Source organism: Ictidomys tridecemlineatus, chromosome 6 (genome assembly GCF_052094955.1).
Source record: "Ictidomys tridecemlineatus isolate mIctTri1 chromosome 6, mIctTri1.hap1, whole genome shotgun sequence".
In the NCBI taxonomy this organism is placed as follows: Eukaryota; Metazoa; Chordata; class Mammalia; order Rodentia; family Sciuridae; genus Ictidomys; species Ictidomys tridecemlineatus.
The window spans coordinates 2604871-2624076 of record NC_135482.1 but is presented as its reverse complement, the minus strand read 5'-3'; the positions used below and the strand labels follow the sequence as shown (position 1 = coordinate 2624076).

General features: G+C 64.6%; 1 protein-coding gene and 1 long non-coding RNA gene across 6 annotated transcripts in view; one reads left to right on the top strand and one right to left on the bottom strand.

The window, feature by feature from the left end:
• Gramd4 (GRAM domain containing 4) overlaps positions 1–19206 on the top strand; it is a 91849-nt gene that overhangs the window by 22446 nt on the left and 50197 nt on the right. For 2 of the 5 annotated variants that reach the window (XM_078052510.1, XM_078052511.1), the window contains exon 2: positions 14811–15021. The exons of 1 other annotated variant lie outside the window; for it this stretch is intronic. In XM_078052510.1, coding sequence (XP_077908636.1) covers positions 14811–15021 — 211 coding nt within the window. Of the gene's footprint in view, positions 1–11343; positions 11435–14810; positions 15022–15568; positions 15706–19206 lie in introns of those variants that run through there. 2 more of the 5 variants (XM_005335016.5, XM_078052515.1) reach the window with 2 other exon arrangements.
• Positions 5370–14822, bottom strand: LOC144378458 (uncharacterized). Its single transcript, XR_013440120.1, has 2 exons — positions 10110–14822; positions 5370–5559 (listed from the first exon to the last, which is right to left on the bottom strand). It is a non-coding gene; the product is annotated as an uncharacterized LOC144378458 (long non-coding RNA).

The window sequence follows — 19206 nt, the reverse complement described above, 5'->3', positions numbered from 1 at the left end:
GCCAGCAGACCAGGACGCCGCAGACCTTGCCAGAATCCCTCGCACAGCGCAGTGACCTCGGGACCTGGGTCCCCAGTGAGCCGCCGGGGCGTGCCCAGGCTGGGTGTGCGGCCGCACAGCACTGACCTGGCTCTTGGTGTCAACCCTCGGGCAGCGTTTTCTCAGTGGCACTTTGGGATGTTATCATCACTTTGAGAACTAAATCAGCCAGTGACCTGCGTTGACCAGCGAGTGCATTTTTCCTGAGGGAGGCCCTCAGTGCCCTGTGGAAGGTGGAGGTTAAGGTATCGCCAAGACCAGCCCCACACGGTCCGGCAGCCCCACCTGCCCGTGGACTCTGCTGCGTTCGCTGCGGCCGGACACAGCACGTGCCTCGATGTTTAGCTGCCTCTGTGGGATGGCCATCGGGGCCTCTCCCCGTGGGCCTCTTGCTACTGAGTTGAGCGTCCTGTGCCTGGCGACCCGTGGCCTTTCTTCCTGCTGAGTGGCTGGGAGGTGGCTGGCTGCAGGTCTGGCCTTACCTTGAAGCCACCAGGAAGGCTTGCTCTTCACAGATGGTGGCCAGAGGGTCCTGTGGCGGGGAAGCCCTTGGGCCACAGAGCTCTCCCGAGTGCCTGTGGGAGAGCGGGTGCGTCTCGGTCTCCCAGGGCTGGGGGGCGCGTGCCCTTGGTTGAGAGGGGGCTACCAGCAGCTTGACCTGAGCTGTCACCCTCTTTCAGTGGCAGGATGTGGGGCCATCATCCAGGGCCTCCCCAGAGCCCCAGTGTGGAGGTCACACTGTTTGAGCAGAGGGGACGTTTTCCGGCTTGGGCCTGGGCCTGGGTGCGGAGCCGTGTGGGGTCTCAGGCCAAGGTCTTGTGCCCTCATCTTCCTTCTGGTGGCCTCCTGCCCACCCATTTCCCTTCTGCTTCTCCTGTGTCTGCAGGCTGGGCCCCAGGATGGCCGCAGCTCTTGGCTCTGGGGTCACAAGGTCCCTTTTCCATGAAGGCTGAGGTTTGACCTGCAGAGCTGTGCTCATGCTGTCCTCGCAGCGGGGCTGGTCATTACTGAGAGAGGAAGGAGGTGCTGGGTGTGGAGGCCCAGACAGGTCACCTCTGGGCGCCAAGTCGCAGACAGCTGTGGAGGGCTGCGGAGCAGGGTGGCCGGTGCGTCCAGGCGAGCACAGGTGTGGACCCCCAGGTGCTCTGAGCGGTGGCTGAGAGGCGGGGGGGGGGGTGCTGGCTCCAGGCCAGGGGTGTATCTGGGAGGCTGAGGGTTTCCAAGGGATGCGGCAGGGCTTGGAGGGCCGTGGTGTGTCCTGTCCCGTGTGAAGATGGCATGACCCTGATGCTGACCAGGAGACGGCCACTAGGGCCTTTCTGGGGCTCTGCCTCTGCTCTGAGGGAGAGGACGAGGTGGGTGGAGGGAGGGTGTGCGTCTGTCCCAGGAGATTCAGGTCGCACACTGTGTGGGGCACCGTGTCCCTGGGGCGCTGGTCAGGAGGGGGTTCACTGTCCTGCTGCTCTGTGCCTGTCCCCTGCTTGTGCTGGGTGTGGTGGTGACCTCCCCTCCTAGGGGTGTGAGCCCCCGGCACCCCACTGTGTCCTGCCAGCCTCAGCTGCCTTTGCACCGATGGCCTCCGGCTGGTGTGGTCCTCAGCCAGGTGGGGCCCGGCACTGGCCCCTTTCCCTGGCCCTCGTCTTCCCCATGGACCACACCCGTTTGGGTTCAGGCCAGTGCTACCTTGCTGGTGCCTCGACCCTGCCCCTCCCAGGCTCAGCCCTTGGAGTGGGTGCTGTGGACCCTCCAGCCCAGTTGCTGACGCTGCCTGAGCCCACCCTGCTTGACCTCCTTCCCTGTGACCTCCGCTGAGGGTGAGCCAGGGTGCGCCGTGGGCCTTGTGTGGACCCACCCCTGTGAGCCCTGGACGTGACCTGTGGCCGGCGCCGTGCTGCGTGGGGAGGGAAGGCCATGGCGCAGTGGACATGCCCCCCAAGTTAGAGAGACGGGTCAGGCCATGAGGACTGCGGTCTGGAGGAGGGGAGCTCCTAGCTGCCTCTCACAGGTGCTGTCCCCTTGCCTCCCGGCCCCTGCCTCAGCCTGCCCCGGCCTGACGTGCTATCTCGGGCGTGCCTGGACGCAGCTGCCCACCAGAGCCCAGCTTCAGCCCAGAGGCCTGGGTTATGGTCAGAGGTCACTAGTCGGCTGGCCAGGAGTGCCCTGAGGATTGAGTGACCCAGGGTCAGGCCTCCGGGCTTGTCCCCAGCCCGTCCTTGGAACCGCTGTGTGGACTGGCCTTGGCCCCTTTGAAGCCCTGAGTGCTGCCCGCGGGCCTGTGTCCATTTCTGTTCACCATGTTAGAAATTTAAACTAAAGAAACGAAATGTTTATCTGTTGAAGAATGAACGTCCACATACGGAGCTCGTTTTAGCATTTAAAGAATTACTATTGAAACAGAGTGACTAGGCTCAGGCCTTCCGTGTCTGTCCCCAGCTCCGGTTCTGCCGGAGTCTCCAGGTGTCTGCTCCCTCATCAAGGGACGCCGTGCGTGGCAGCCTGGAGAACAGCATTCTAGGTTATTACTAGGGTAGACCTGACCTTGTGGGTCCCCTGGAAGTGCCCCCTGGGCCACACTTTGAGAACTGCTGGCTTAGGCATTAGCTGAGGTTCTCTGCGAGAGAGGAAGTGTTGTTTTTATTTACATCCTTATTTTCTTTTCAAACATTTAATTTAGAAGTTCAATTTATTTATTGAATTATTTGGTTCTGGGAATTGAACCTAGAACCCAGAAGTGCTTTACCACCAACGTACATCCCCAGCCCTTTTTTAAATTTTGAGACAGGACCTCACTACGTTGCTGAGGCTGGCCTTGAACTTGTGATCCTCCTGCCTCAGCCTCCCCAAGTTGCTGGGATTGCAGGTGTGGCCACCGCGCCTGGCAGGAGATTGTCTTCCATGTGAGCTGTCTCTCTCCACGTTCCCGTCTTCTCCCCGTGTTCCCCATCTGTCTCTCCTGGAAAGCCCTGGGCCGTCCCAGGGTTCCAGCACGTCCCGTGCCCCTCCTGCCCTGCCTCTCTGGAGCGTCCACTGTCGTCCATGCATGTCCTGGGTTCATCTGAATTCATCCTGTGAAGGTGAGAGGTGCGGAGCCGGCTGTCCTTTTCCAGAGGGCTTCGAGTGTCCCCACGTCATTTGCCGAGCAATGTACCTCCTGCCTCCTGGTTTAAGATGTCCTGATCACAGCTGGGCCTGGCCTGTGAGCGCTGCCCGCCCCAGGGCTCTGGGCCCCCCCAGGGCTCTGTGTCCCCCCAGGGCTCTGTGTCCCCCCAGGGCTCTGTGTCCCCCCAGGGCTCTGTGTCCCCCCAGGGCTCTCTGCCCCCCCCCAGGGCTCTGTGCCCCCCCAGGGCTCTGTGCCCCCCCCAGGGCTCTGTGCCCCCCCCCAGGGCTCTGTGTCCCCCCCCCAGGGCTCTCTGCCCCCCCCCAGGGCTCTGGGCCCCCCCCCAGGGCTCTCTGCCCCCCCCCAGGGCTCTGCCCCCCCCCAGGGCTCTCTGCCCCCCCCAGGGCTCTGTGTCCCCCCAGGGCTCTCTGCCCCCCCCAGGGCTCTGCCCCCCCCCCAGGGCTCTGTGTCCCCCCCCAGGGCTCTCTGCCCCCCCAGGGCTCTCTGCCCCCCCAGGGCTCTGTGCCCCCCCAGGGCTCTCTGCCCCCCCAGGGTCTGCCCCCCCCCCAGGGCTCTGTGCCCCCTCAGGGCTCTCTGCCCCCCCAGGGCTCTCTGCCCCCCCAGGGCTCTGTGTCCCCCCCCCAGGGCTCTGCCGCCCCCCCAGGGCTCTGCCCCCCCCCCAGGGCTCTGTGCCCCCCCAGGGCTCTGCCCCCCCCCAGGGCTCTGTGCCCCCCCAGGGCTCTGCCCCCCCCCCAGGGCTCTGCCCCCCCAGGGCTCTCTGCCCCCCCAGGGCTCTGTGCCCCCCCAGGGCTCTCTGCCCCCCCAGGGCTCTGCCCCCCCCCAGGGCTCTGTGCCCCCCCAGGGCTCTGTGCCCCCCCAGGGCTCTGCCCCCCCCCAGGGCTCTGTGCCCCCCCAGGGCTCTGTGCCCCCCCAGGGCTCTCTGCCCCCCCAGGGCTCTGTGCCCCCCCAGGGCTCTCTGCCCCCCCAGGGCTCTGCCCCCCCCCCAGGGCTCTGTGCCCCCCCAGGGCTCTCTGCCCCCCCAGGGCTCTGCCCCCCCCCAGGGCTCTGTGCCCCCCCAGGGCTCTGTGCCCCCCCAGGGCTCTCTGCCCCCCCAGGGCTCTGCCCCCCCCCCAGGGCTCTGTGTCCCCCCCCAGGGCTCTCTGCCCCCCCAGGGCTCTCTGCCCCCCCCCAGGGCTCTGTGCCCCCCCCCAGGGCTCTCTGCCCCCCCCCAGGGCTCTCTGCCCCCCCCCCCAGGGCTCTCTGCCCCCCCCCAGGGCTCTCTGCCCCCCCCCAGGGCTCTCTGCCCCCCCAGGGCTCTGCCCCCCCCAGGGCTCTGTGTCCCCCCCCAGGGCTCTCTGCCCCCCCAGGGCTCTCTGCCCCCCCAGGGCTCTCTGCCCCCCCCCAGGGCTCTCTGCCCCCCAGGGCTCTCTGCCCCCCCCCAGGGCTCTCTGCCCCCCCAGGGCTCTGTGCCCCCCCAGGGCTCTGTGCCCCCCCAGGGCTCTCTGCCCCCCCAGGGCTCTGTGCCCCCCCCCAGGGCTCTCTGCCCCCCCCCAGGGCTCTGCCCCCCCCCCAGGGCTCTGTGTCCCCCCCCAGGGCTCTCTGCCCCCCCAGGGCTCTCTGCCCCCCCCCCAGGGCTCTGTGCCCCCCCCCAGGGCTCTCTGCCCCCCCCCAGGGCTCTCTGCCCCCCCCCCCCAGGGCTCTCTGCCCCCCCCCAGGGCTCTCTGCCCCCCCCCAGGGCTCTCTGCCCCCCCAGGGCTCTGCCCCCCCCCAGGGCTCTGTGTCCCCCCCCAGGGCTCTCTGCCCCCCCAGGGCTCTCTGCCCCCCCAGGGCTCTCTGCCCCCCCCCAGGGCTCTCTGCCCCCCAGGGCTCTCTGCCCCCCCCCAGGGCTCTCTGCCCCCCCAGGGCTCTGTGCCCCCCCAGGGCTCTGTGCCCCCCCAGGGCTCTCTGCCCCCCCAGGGCTCTGTGCCCCCCCCCAGGGCTCTCTGCCCCCCCCCCAGGGCTCTCTGCCCCCCCCCAGGGCTCTCTGCCCCCCCAGGGCTCTCTGCCCCCCCCCAGGGCTCTCTGCCCCCCCCCCAGGGCTCTGTGCCCCCCCCCAGGGCTCTGTGCCCCCCCCCCAGGGCTCCCCCCCAGGGCTCTCTGCCCCAGCCCTTGTGCATCTGGCCTTGCAGATTGCCCTATTTTTTCCATCTGTCTTTCTCTAGAACCTTCCTGTGGTCCGTTCAGGGTCTTGAGGTGGGTTTACAGATGGCCTTTGTATTAGGGATTTCTAGAGGAACAGACCCGTAGCATCTATAGACAGACAGACAGCTGGTCCACCCGCAGTGACCGTCGCAGGCTGCAGCCTCAGGACAAGAGGGATCAGTGATGCCAGCCAGTCCAGCACAGGAGGTGGACACTCCCCGAGAGCCGCTGGTCAGAGTCGGCTGTGGAAGAGAGAAGGGGCTGGAGTCTGAGTCCTCAGGAAAGGGCAGCCATCAGGAGCCCGCCCAGAGGAGCCGAGCGGGTCTGGGCCTCCGTGTTCTTTAACTGGTGAGGAACAGGCGCAGCGGGGGCCAGACGGGCAACGGAGGGCCACCATCCGGGCCCCCAGCCTATGGGACAGTGCCGCCCACACCTGGGGAGGGTCTCTCCTTGAGTTCGCCGCCCCACCTGCCAGTCATGCCTGCAGCGCCCGGGGAGATGAAGCCTCTTAGGCCTCTCTTAATCCAGTCAAGTTGACAATTCAGATTAGCCACCAGCCTCAGAGGGCACCCAGGGCCCACGACTGAGTCGTGGTAGACAGCATCAAGTTTGCCTCTTACCCATTTCTAACTGTGCCACTCGGAGGCTCAGGCACATGGCCCTCAGCTGTCACCACCGTCCCTTCCAGAACTTCGTCTTCCCACCTGAAACTGTCCCTGTGAGATGACACCTCCCGCTCTCTCTGTCTGTTGGTGTCGGCTCACTCTGCTGGCTCCCTGTCCTCCTGGTCTGTGCGTCCTAGAGGGCTCACGTCCCCTCTTTCTGGCCCAGTGGCCCTTCGTTGCCCATCTGCCCCCCACTGTGCCTGTTCCTCACCTGCAGGAGGACGCCTGGACCGTCTGCCCCTTGGGGCTGCTGTGACGGGCAGCCGGGGGCGCGGGGTGCACGTGTCTGTCGGGGCACCTGTGTGGGTTCTGTCGGGGTCGATCCAGAGGCCAGAGGAATGGTGTTTGAGGTTTTGAGGCCCCCATACTGTCCCTTGTGGCTGTGGCCTGTCCCCACCGGGGGCCGGAACCAGGCCAGAGCCTGCCGAGGGGTGCCGTGACGTGCGCCGCAGCTCTGCTGGGCCTCGCTCGGGCCCTGGATGGCCCTTGCAGGTGACAGGCGCAATAAAGCCCTGGACTCCATTCTGCACCTGGCAGTGGCTTCATCTGCCACCCCTGAACCTCCGTGTCCCCATGTGCTTAGAAAGGGGGACCACAGTGACACTATTGTGGTGACCGTGTTTTCCGCGTAGCCAGGCCTGGAGATGTGAGGAGGGGCCAGGGCCGGGCTTATCCTCTGGGAAGGCCGCTCCTACCAAAGTCCCGGGGAGGGTGGGGAGAGTCAGCCAGCGCAGCCTGCCTGTCCCCCCAGTCCTGTGCCTCCAGATGAATCCCAGATGCCCACCGGCCACAACTTCAGCCTGGCCCCACCCCCTCCTGTCCAGGTTGTGGGTCGGTGGGGCCCATGCTGACCTGGGCAGGACAGGGCGCCCCAGTGAGGCTTCTCCTGCTCCCCACTTGCTTTCTGGCTTGTTGGGGCTCCTCATGCTGTCAGCCTGGGGGTGGCCGTCTCCACGGGCGGCCCCCAGTGCTGTGGCGCTCAGAGCAACGCTTGCTGTGGAGAAGGAAGCTCTGTGGTTTATCAGCTCGCCCGTCTGCACCCCGGTACCAGAGCCCAGGCGTGTCTGGCATGCAGTAGGTGCTCATTAAACGTCTGTTAGGTGGCCCAGTCATTTTTCTTGGCGTCCGGCATGCCGGAGTGTGACTCCACGCTCCACGACTGTTTCCCCTCTTCCCGCCTGGATGGGGTGCGGCCTGGGCAGTCCACAGCCCCAGCAGGTGGCAGAAACAGGTGTCCGAGCACTCGCAGGCCCTGCCCCACCCTTCAGGCAGTTGGGAGACTGAGCTCTCCATCCCCAGGAGACTGGTTCGCTGCCTGGGTGCCGAGTGGACCTGGAGGGATTTTGTCTGGCTTTTCCTTGTACGTTCTGCTTGTGGGACCTCGCAGTTTGCACAGGTATAAACGCCGGCTGTGGAGTGGCCGGCCAGGCCCTGGGCTGTGTGTGGTCTTCTGCCAGGTGGGAGCCTTGTCTTGCCATGTGCTGTGCTGAACCCCGAGAGCATTTTGTGGTGGCCTGTGTTGGCGTGTGAGTATCCGGGGCTTGGCCTGTGAGTCCGGGCAGCTGTGGGAGCCTCTGGGCCGCCCCTGGGCCAAGTCAGGAAACTAGAAGCTGCCGGAAGCAGATTAAGCCCGAGGGTCACTTAGGTGCTGGGTCTGCTCAGGACCGGGAACTTCTCTGAAATCTGCCGGATGCCAGAGGAGGGGAGCCCGAGGGTACCCAGCTGCCACCCGAAGGTCTCCTGAATCCCTTCACACCCGAGGCTTGCCCCTGGGTGCATGGATCCAGTGCCCCCGGGCCTGGCGGACCATCAGGGGTGTCCTGTCCTGGGGCCCAGCACACACTGGAGCCAGGTGGATCCCAGAGACGTTGGTCCCCGTGCGGCCCAGCTCCTGAGGAGTCCTGGTGCCTGGCCGGTCCGGTTGGCTGCTCTGGGCTCCTGGCGGGGGTGGGGGTTGGAGAGTGAGAGGTGCCTCCCTGACCCTGGAGGGGCCCCTGGCTGTCCTAGGTGTGCCCGGGGCTGGTGGCTGTCCAGAGCTGGCTGTCCTACGCGGCCTCTGGGCTCCCACCTCCCTTGCTAGCTGTCTGCCTCGGGTGGCATATGGGTGGCAGGAGATGGCCCAGCACATGGCCTGGGGGGGACACAGTGTGCAAGAATGTGTGGGGACCCCTCACTGAGATTATTCTGACTTGGGGTCCTGACCTTGGTGGACCCCGCCTGGCCCGCCCATCCCTTGAGAGCACCCCCAGGTGGCAGGACCCTGCCGAGTGGGCCCCAGGGCTGCGGGAGCGTGGGCCTCCTGGCCTGCTGAACCGCGGTCACCCCTGGGCCAGGCCAGAGCTCCTTCCTTGGAGGCGTATGGCTGGGACGGTGGTCACAGGACCTCGGCCCAGGCCCACCTGCTGCTGCTGTTTCTGTGGACGTGTCTCTGGCTCGTGGCTGTGCCCCAGGCCCTGGGGTTCACACCTGCCTAAGCAGCCTGGGCTGGAGCCCCCCGGAGCTGCTTCCTGCCCTTCAGCCTGCGCTGCCCGGGCTCCACGTGGCTGCACGCTGACACCTGCTTCCTGCTTCCAGGAACACGGGCAAGGGCCGCCACAGGGAGAAGGGCGCATGGGGAGTCCGGAAGCTGCCTCCTCCAGCTCTCATTGGCTGCCTCTGCTGAGGTCTGGTTGCCTGGAGCGTGGAGAGTCAGAGAAGAGCCCCGTGCCAGGGAGGGATTCTGTGGGTTTCCTGAGGCTTAGCTGATTTGCTTATGCAGCAGAGGCTTTTGCCTGTTCTTGGCTCCTGAGATTTTGGTTTTCTTGCTGGTTTTGTCTTGTTAAAGTTGTGCCATCTGGCCACACAGTCCTACAGGCAGAGGGGCCTGGGACTGTCAGAAAGTGTGATGGTTACCTTAATAGAGGCATATGCTGAGGAGGGCATGGCTGGCCTGGGAAGTCCTGGGGCCTCAGAGCCAGGCTCTTTCTCCCTGCCTTGCCGTGCTCCTGTCACCCGCCTCCCAGCCTCTGTTTCCCCATCTGTCAGTTGGTTTAACAGCAGCCCTTCCCCCTCAGCACTGTGACCAGGACAGAGGGAGCCCAGGTGTAGGGAGATGGGCAGTTGCAGGAGCTTTGGTCCTGTGCTTTGCCTGTGGGTGGGGTGCCGGTGGCCTTGTCATTGTGACCTTGGTTTTCTTGCTTTGCTCTGACTGAGGTTCAGGTGGTATCTGAGTTGCGGGGAGAAGGCTCCCTCCTGGTGTCAGGTGGTCTGGCCCTGAGCAGGCTCCGGGGTGCACAGAGGCTGGAGAAATGCGGGCACAGTGGTGGGTCCCCAGGACACCCCTGAGTGGGGGCCGGACCGAGGCCGGGTGCCCAGCGCGTCGCAGGCGCCCTCCCCGTGCACAGCCAGGGCACGCGGCTCAGGGAGGCTCGCCTCCCGCTCAGCTCGCGGGGACCGCGAGGACAGGGTCGGAGGGCGTGGCCTGGTGGGCGCAGAGCCTTGTGGCTGCTGGGCACTCCTGAGGTGGGGCCTGCTTCCTGCCCCTGCAGCCCTCCCCCAGGCCTTTCTGGGGGTCTCTGCTTAGGGCCTGCAGTGAGGGGCCGTCAGAGCCGCCCCTGCCTCTCGCGCCGGCCGTCACAGGGTGGTGCCAGCCCAGGGCCCGGTGTGGCTCTGTGACGGTGCCGTCACCCAGGTGCACCACCATCTCACGTCACCCTGCCACTGCCTCAGCAACCCGGTCACATCCTGTGGCTGGGGACCCTGGGCGTGGAGAGAGCTCCCGTCCTGTCATGCAGCCAAGGTCGCCTGGCCAGGGCAGCCCTGCTGCCCCCACCTCGTGTGGCGTGGGGCACGATGAGGGTAAGGCGCCCCTCTACCCTGCACGGGAGAGGCCACATGTGGGGTGGCTGTGGGTCCCCCAGCTGGGTGGTGGGACTGAGGTGGCAGGCGGTGGGGAGCACAGGTGAAAGCAGTGACCCGGGCGGGGCAGTGGCCCAGGCAGCGCCCCGAGGCCGGGAGGCCTGGCACCGCCCGTGGGGCCCTGGCCTGGTCACAGGAGAGTGAGAGCAGGGGTGGCCCCTGCGTTCCTTGGACGTGCCCCTCCGCCTCCCGGGCTGCTTTCCCCTGCAGGCCACCCGGAGCCCGTGTACCTCGCTCCTGGCTCTGCCTCTGGCCCTCTCCAGCTGCCGCGGGAAGTCAGGTAGGTGGCGCATCACAGTCCCCCTCCACGTGTGGCCGCCACGGCTGGGCCTGGCCGAGTGCTGAGCTCAGGAGCTCCTGAGCTGGCGTCACCAAACATCCGAGTCGGCAAAGTAGACATTAGGTAAGATCAAAAGCAAGCGAGGTGTGAGACACCCGAGGCGCGTCTGTGTCACGCCAGTCTGTCTGCTGGGCACGTCTCCGGGTTGCTCAGGTCTCCGCCGGCGCCTGGCGCACAGTGAAGGCTGCCGGCCAGGGTGGATGGGCGGGTCAGGGCTTCCTGCAGGGTGTCCAGACTTGGAAGGTGATGGACCATGTTGATGTGCCGTGGGAAGCTGGTGGAGGCCAGGAGGGTGCAGAGTGGACAGCATATGACACCCAGGTCTCCCCGCAGCCCAGACTGCAGGACCAAGTGGTGAATGTGGCAGGGGAGGTGGCCACCAGTGACCAGGGCCGATGAGGGTGGGCTAAGGGCCATACCCCAGCGCCGCAGGGGTCAGATGGCCTGGGAGACAGGACTGGCTGGCCTGAGCTGTGGTGCCAGGTCCTGGGCCTGTCCCACAGGGCAGCTGAGGCACCCAGGTGTGGGCTGGAACCCGGGTGTCGAGCAGGACCGGCCCTCGTCCTGCTGCTCCCTGCTCCTCTGGTCACCGTGCACGGCCACAGACCCTGCTGGTCGCTTGGTCCTCACCCCCGCTCTGGCGGCCCCAGTTGACTGGCCTTTTGGGGGTGTGTGATCCCAGGCCTTGACGTGTAGGGCCACTTTCCCCAGAGGACAGAGACCTGAAGAGCCTAGGCAGGTGGGTCTTGCTGGCATCTTGAGCGCGAGTGGGTGCCTGTGGGTGTGGTTCCCTGGGATCAGCGGGCGAGCCACCCATAGCAGGGTGGGGCTTGTGTGGCTGCTGGGCCCACCTTGGGGGGCGGTGCAGTGGAGGGGCGGGGCTCAGGCAGGTTCCGGGACGGCTTTATTTTTTCAGTCCTGGGCTCTGAAGGGAAGCGAAGCCCTGTGGTTCCAAGCCCAGGACCCAGACACTGCCTCCTTTGTGTGCGGCCGCTCAGCATGCTGTGGTGCTCCTGTGAACGGGTGGGAGCCTGGCGGGCTGCCGCCTGAGCTGGGGCGTCCTGGCAGCTGAGTCCCCCTCCCCGGCAGGCTGCGGAGGCCCAGGAGCAGACGCCCGTCCCTGGGCCTGTGGTCTCAAGCGGGTGTCAGCATGTGGTCACTGGGAGCATGTCCTTGTCGCCACAGCTAAGGGGGTCCAGGCACGTCTGCTTCCAGGTGAAGGCCCCGGGGGTGGGCTGGGGGCCGCCGTCTCGCTCTGAGTGGGTCGGCTGCTCAGAGGAAAGCTCTGACTCCTGGGGGCAGCAGGCCCCGGGGGCGTCTCCTGGAGCGGTCAGGTCCCGAGCAGCCCAGGGAGGCCTCTGAGGAGGGGGCCGGGCCACCTGAGAGCCCAGTGGCACGCGGGGAGCCAGCAGGGGAAGGAGCTGGTTCCACTTGGTGGCAGTTGGGCGCAGTGGTGGGCAGGAGGAGGGGAGGCTGGGTGGGCCGCGGGGGCCCAGGTGGGGCAGCGGGGTAGGGAAGGGGCCGTGCAGGACACGGGGTGTGGCTGAAGCCGGGCAGGACTTGGCCTGCGGGGAGGCCCCTGCTCTGGGGTCACAGGTGGAATCCGAGGTCCCGCCCCCGGAGCACCGGCACCCAGGAACCCGCCTGGGTTTCTCCTCCTGAGCATCGGGTGCTCTGGCTGGGCAGCCTCCTCCCAAACTCACGCCACCTGCAGCCTGTGGGTGCACCACACTTGGAGCCTGGGCCATCACCGGTGTGTCCTGGTGTCAGGTGGGACACTGAGGAGCCTGGCACGGGTGCTGATGTGGCCGGGGGGCGTGGGGCCATGTGTAGGCCAGGTGTGGGGGAAGCACAGCCTGGACTGTCCTGCTGGCCTGGTCGGTGGCCTGGACTCTGGCCTCCTAGACGGAGTGTGAGGAGTCCATCCGTCTGAGGAGTGGGCGGGTCTGGGCTGGGAGGAGCCTGGCTCTGGGGGCTGCATTTCAGTGGCCCTCCCCGGGCCCACGTGCCCAGTCCCGTGGGGTGGCCCGTGTGAGGCCGAGTGGGTCACAGGAGCGAGTGGGTCACAGGCGTGTGTTGGATTCAGTCAGATGCCTTTGTCCCCTTGACCTTGCTTGTGACCCCCTGCTGCCTCTGTCCCCTCTCCCACTGCAGCCACCTCCTGGGCTCGCCCAGACTGAGGGGGCAGGCAGCCCAGTCCAGAACCCCAGGCAGGGCGCTCGGGGAGCAGGAGGCTGAGGCAGGAGGCTGGTGTGCCTCTCGCTCTGCCCAGGGATGCGCAGCCCCGGCACCCGGCTGACCTCCGCCCCCTCGGTGCTGCCCCCGCCCGAGCGTTCTCGGCCTTTCCCGAACGGCGCTGCCGCACTTGACCCCGTCTGTGGTCCCGGGCCTGGGCAGGACCCAGGGTTCAGGTTTCAGTTTTCAAGACCAAGTGTCCGCACGTTCTGGATGCACTCCACGTCCCCGGGCTCAATCAACCCCCAAAGTGGCTGAGTTGGTGGCCCTTACGTTCTGTGGTTTACCGTCATGGACACTTTAGAGAAGCGCAGTGGGGGGCGCTGGCCTGGCCCGGCTCTGCAGGAGGAAACCGCGCAGGTGCTTAGAGAGCTGTGAGGACCCCCGAACGCCGTCCCGTGCAGGCCCTGGCCCCGGGTCCCCTCCATGCCTGGTGACCAGCTTGTTGCGCTGGGCGGTGGTGAGGGTGTCACTCAGTGTTGCCATATGCACTGTCCCCAAGGGGCGCCACCACGCCTGAGACGCCCCCTGCACCTGGGGCCGGGGCCAGGGTTCTGTCTTGGAGGGGACTGGCCCCGGGGGTGGCTCCCCTGGTGGGTGCTGAGGGCCTGTCGTCCCACAGCCCACGCAGGCTCTTGAGGCAAGGCCACCGTCCTGTCTCCCCGCCAGCGGCTCGCGTCCTCCCCCCGCTGTGCGTTTTTTCTGTTTTATAGTAAAGGTAGGTTCTCACATTTGTCTGGTTGTCCTCTAGACTTTTCCACTTTGTGACTTTATTTTCGGTCCTTAATATAGACTGTCTGTCCCCTAGGATTTGCTGAGGAGAGTTCTCTCCTTCTTAAGTATCCCTGGGCCCCCTGGGATCCCCTGTTCCTATACGGGATATTTGTCCACGTAGCCAGCATGAGCCCCACCCTCCAAGCTATGGCCACTGCCCCACCCACAGCACCGCCCACTGGTGGGCTCCCCTGGCTCCCAGGGGACACTGGGCGTCAGGAGTGGTCATGCACATTCTATTTCCTTTGTCCCACACCAGGGCCAGTGGCAAGCTGCCTGTTGTGCCCAGTGAGCTGGACTGGTCTGCTTGGCAGCACCCCAGCCATGCGCCTCGACAGCCCCGTGGCTCAGCAGGTTCTGGTACCTCCAGGCTGGGTCAGGGGTCCCCACTGGGTTAACCCTGGCCTGCCCATGATGCCAGGTCCCCACCTGGCCTGGCCATGATGCCGGGGGCCGTGGAGAGCTTGGGCTGGTCAGGGCTGCGGACGGTGACAGTTCCGTGAGGACTTCCTACTGCTGCCCAAACAGGAAACTGTTCCCACCTGGGCGCTCGGCGGAGACCATCCTGCTCCCACCTGGCGCTCTCCCTGCGTGGAAACGGCCTGAGTCCCGGGACACTTCTGCCTGGCAGGACCGCTCCTGTTCCAGAAGGAAGACCTCTGCTCAGGGAGGCGCAAGTGGCAGACGGGCTGGGAGCCCAGGTGCACCCAAGCCCCGCGCTCTGGGGGGACCCGGGCCTCTGCTGCCACTGGGTCAGAGTAGTTTGCTGGCCCTGACGCGACACTGACCCTGCAGCCGTGTGACCGACGCTGGGGTTGGAGCTGCGGAGCCCTCCCTGCGGGGCCAGCCCTGCTGCAGGCCTGGGGCTGAGGCTGGCTGCACGTGGGGAATAGCCACCTGCTGCCCCCCGGAGTTTGCGGTTGCCGTGGCTTCCTGGTTCTTTTGGGCCAGAGGTGTGGCGGGTGGGCACCCCAGGGCACACGAATCCCTTTGTGTACTTACGTGTGGATTTACACACGTCCTTCGAGTAGCACAGAGCACACAGTGTGGCGGGGCACCAGGCCCATGTGCTGTCACACTGGGCTTCTGCCAGCTGCCCGGGCTGAACAGGGAGGAAGCTAAGGTGGCCAGCACCCTGCATCTGAGGTGAAGGTGGTGCTTCTCTAAGGAGGTGAGGCCCCTGCTGAGCCTCCATGCAGGTGAGGCCCAGAGGAGGAGGGTTTCAGGCCAAGGAGAGACGTGGCCGGCGTCTGCAGCCGGGGTCCACCCGCTTCCTGACGGTTGGTTAGGACCTTGGAGAAGTCGGCCCTCCTGCTCTCAGGGCCACTCCTGGCCTTGCCCTTGAGTCGGGGGCTGCTGTGTGGGCAGCCTGGCTCATCTGGACACGAAGGGCCCTGGATTTCCTCCTGCCCTGCTCAGCCAGGGGTCCCTGCTGTGGTGGAGGTGGCCAGAGGTTCTCAGCCGCCAGCTGGGCTGGCCTGGGTGGTGACAGTTGGCCCTTCCTGGTGGGAGCAAGGTAGGGGTCTGCAGGCTGGACTGTCCACTCTGAGAGCAGGTGTGACTGCACCCCCCTCTCTTCCAGGGAGCCCGCCCGTCATGTCCAGGTGAGACAGAGGCGCTCGGTGCTGAACATGCTCAGGAGGCTGGACAAAATCAGGTTCAGAGGTCACAAGAGAGAGGACTTCCTTGACCTAGCGGAGTCTCCAAATGCCTCGGACACCGAGTGTGGAGACGAGCTCCCCCTGAAGATACCGCGGACCTCGCCCCGCGACAGCGAGGAGCTCAGAGACCCTGTGAGTACACCACCCGCATGTCCTTGCGGTTCCTCCGGGCGGGCTGGGTTGTCCCTGTCCTCGGTGGCCCAGCAAGGGTGGATGTAGGCAGATTCCTGTCCTGCCCTGGGGGCTCGAGACGGAAGTCCGGCCTGATTCTCATCTTGGCTTGCCGCCCCCCTGCCCCCACGGGGCGCACTGCAGGGCCTTGTCCTGGGTTTCTGTCCGTCACCAAGGAGTGTCCCGCGCAGCATTCCTCGGCCTTCCCGTTGGCTCCTCTGGGTGCCCGGCACACACCTCGTGCTGAGGGGGTGCTCAGGCTGCACCTGACCCCTGGGAGCAGCCGCATGCGCCAGGCAGGGGCCTTCCGGAAGCTGCTGGCGCCTGGCTGGACTGCCTGGCCATGCCAGGGCGAGTCACCAACCCCCACTGCCGGCTGGGCCCTCCTCCCCGTGTGTGCTGCCCGTCACGGGGAGCCCGTCCTTGGGCAGCAGGTCGCCTCTGAGCGCCTCAGCTGGGCCCGTGGCCTGGGCAGGAACAGTGCTGAGTCGTCTGCCCTCCGGAGCTTAGGTTTCCTGGGGGCGGGGTGAGCGCTCAGGCCCCTGGTCTTCCTGGGTCACTGTGGAGCTCGGGTTGACCGCAGTCCTCCCGTCAGCCCAGAGCTTCCTGCCGGCTGTGGACGCCCCCACGTGCGCGTCAGGTCTGGTGCGTTTTTCTCCCAGCCCTGAGCCCGGGTTTCCTTCCAGATGTGCTTGTGACACCGCGCTCCGGGCTCCCTGTATTATTCATGCTTCATCATAGGGAGGTGCCGGCGCCTTGCTCTGCAGAGGGTTAATAATTTATTGGCACCATCTCCTGGGAGCCTGCCTGCCCGCTCATGCTGCCCATCCTGGGAGGGTGACTCTTGTCCCCAGCCTTCGGAGGCCGTGGTCGGTCCTCTGGGTTCGGGTGGGGACGGACTGGGCCCTGGCTTGGTGCGTCCCGGGCACAGGGGATGTGGAACAGTAGGGCGCGTCCTGACACAGAGCTGTCTTGTCTGGCTGGCGTGTGGGGCCGTGGCTCTGAGTCTGGAGTGGTAGCTTTTGAGCATCTCGGGAACAAGAATCTGTCCCCCCAGTATGTGCTTCTGAGCTTGGAGGGGCAGGGAGTCGGGGACCCCACACGGAGGCTTAAGCTAGGCCAGTTCATCCATCTGTCTGTCCAGCCAGGGCCGCAACAGCTGCCTTGCCCTAAGTGTGGCCTAGGCAGAGGCCTGGACTTCCGGCCCTGCCATCGGGGTGGGTGTGAGGCAGTGCGTCAGAAGAGACAGTGGCCTGGGGTCTCCAGGGCCAGCCACCCTCAGTCAGGGCTGCACTCAGCCACCAGCCAGCTCGAGGCTGTGGGCTGGCACCACCTGTGCCCTGGCACCATGCAGACCCTGGGCACAGTCGTGGGAGACCGTGGTGCGCTGACCAGTGCAGCCACCCCCGTGATGTCTGCCCAGCTCATCCAGCCAAGGGCCCTCTGCAGAGGTGGCCTGTGCCTGTGGCCAGTGTGCTGCCAGAGGTTCTGAGGTGTGGCCAGCACGGGGGCACGTGCAGGGCGGGGGGCCTCTAGCAGGTGGTGCTTTGGTGTTGGTGATGGTGGGCTCTGGCCTGGTTGGCGCTGGAATGGGATCTGTGCCCCTGGACCTTGCTCCAGCCACTGCCGTGCTCTGCTGTGCCAGGTCTCGGTGGCCAAGTGGGGAACGTCTGGTTGGGGGCCTGGACTGTCCGGCTCCAGGACTCCCAGTGAGCAGGCCAGAGGGCTCACGAGCAGGAGCCCTGAGGCCTTGGCTCCAGTCCTGCCTTCAGGAGGTTACCTGCCACGTCCATGACAGGGAGAGGGCCTGTCCCTGGGGTGCGCTGTGGCCCCGAGGGGTATGGTGGTGGGTGGGTTGGAGGGTCAGCAGACGGTGGCTGGTCCAGGGGTGTCCGGAACAGATCTGGTTGGAGAGTAGGATGCAGGACCATGGGGTTTCTTGGACCGGGGCGTCCCAGCAGGGGAAGGTCAGGTTGGAACAGGCCACTCTAGGTTGGTTATTTGAAGAATGTGGGTTCCTGGGGCAGCAAAGAGAGCAAGAGGGACCCTGCCGGGGTGGGGCTGCTTGGAGGGTGGACTGGTCATAGGAAAGGCAGGCTGTGGTCTAGGGCAGCTCTGATGTGCCAGCCAGTCTGTGAGGCAGGAAGTGTCCTGGGTGACATGTGGGGGAGGCTTGGCATCCTGGGCATGGCTGAGGGAGGGGGTGCATGATGGAGAGGCTTGGGCAAGGTCAGGCTGTGGGCTGGTGTCCCCTCCTTGGAGCAGGAGGCGCTGGGAGGGACATCCCCACCCTAGATTCAACCTGAAGGAGAAGCAGGCCCAGGGGCCTCCAGGGGGACCAGGGCAGGTGGTTTGGCCTCAGTGCCTCTGGGCTTTTGTGGTATGGGGGTTGAACCCAGGGGATCTCTGCCACTGAGCTGTACCCCCAATCTTTTTTTTAAAATTTGAGATAGGTCTCACCAGTTGCCCAGGCCGGTCTCAGGTTGGTAAGCCTCCAGCCGCAGCCTCTGGACTGCGGTGTGCGCCGGGCTCGGCAGCACCCTTGGTCTTAGCCGGGCAGCACCGCATTCCACCTGGGTCTGCCTTGGAGAACACAGGGAGGAGAAGCCCGAGCCGGCGGCCAGCACCCGCCTGCTGTCAGCCCGCGCTAGTTGTACCTGTTCATGACCATGAAATAGTAATTCAGAACCAACCGGTCCTGGGCTCCCGCTAGGAAGCCTTGTCCTGAGGTCATACTCCTGGGGCCGGGCACGGGGCGAGCAGTGGTTGCTTGCTGCAGGCTGGACGGCGGGGCCCGCGTGAGCCTTGGCTCCGCTTCTGCCCGCTGCTGTTTTCACCTGCTGCCTTCCTGCTGGGCGCTTTCGCGGGTCGCTGTCAGTGCACGCCGGCTTGCGATGCTGCAATCCGGCTGAGCACAAAAACACAAGCCAGATGGAACTGAAACAAAGTTTTATTTTGTGAGAGGCCGTGTGCGTCCCCCTAACAAGCCGGTCCACACACCCACCCACGTGTGTCCCTACCGGACCCGGGGGGCTCCACTTCCCCCGGAACACCCTCCTACCATCCTTCCCCAACCAATGGGAACTCTCCAGGAGTCTTGTAACTTGAGTCCCCAAATGGGCCTAAGTGAACAGTAGGAGCCCAATTTCCATATGAATGTAATACTTTGCAGTGGCTCCTAGCATCTGCCCCCTTCTGTTTAATTAAGCAATGGCAATGTGGCTAGGGACCGTGCCTGGTAGGTTGTCCAATTTAACATGTGGTTCTTACCCGTCATGGGAGAACTGACTTTTACACGTCAGTTTCCTGTCTTAGGTTGAATCCACTGTAATCAGATCAACCCGTCACTGACTACCGGTCTAGCATAGCCATGCTTGTGGATAGGCCTAAGCACCAGTGGGGGGGTGAGGTTCTTGCCTCACCTCTGTTGGCCCCCAAATTTAACTTTGGTGCCAGTGGGGGGGTGAGGTTCTTGCCTCACCTCTGTTGGCCCCCAAGTTTTAGACCATCACTAGTAGAAGGGAGGAAGATACAGAAATGCCACGACACCAAGCCAATTGACGGCTCCTTAGGAAGAACAGTAACACTGGTGACACAGCAGCTAAGATATTTCAGCACTACCATAATTCACTGTATCAACAAATAGAGCACAATGCATACAGGTGATACATAGTCCAGGCAAGTTGTGTAAGCAGTTCAAAGTGGAGGAGTCTATCAATATGTCCATTTCCTCCCAAAGTAAATTAAGTCCTTGATTGAGCAGTTCAAAGTGGAGGAGTCTGTCAATATGTCCATTTTTTCCCAAAGTAAATTAAGTCCTTGATTGAGGATACTTATTGAGTTATATTGATTGATGTATCAGTTTATATAGTTTACTGTGATAGCTATCATAGAAGTTGTAGTTTGGTTTTATCTTAGTCTTCACCGGCATTGGGATGGAGATGGGAATTCTGGCCATGGTGCTAAAGAGACATTATCTTGAACAGAATTGTTAAATATAATGAAAAGGAAAGGTGAAAGTAAACAAACAGATCTGTTAACCACCTTTAAAAGCAAAATTTATAACAGCTGTTTACCTAATTTAAATTAAACCATATAAGTCACGTGATTTTTTTTTTTTTTTTTTTTTTTTTTTTTGGATCCATT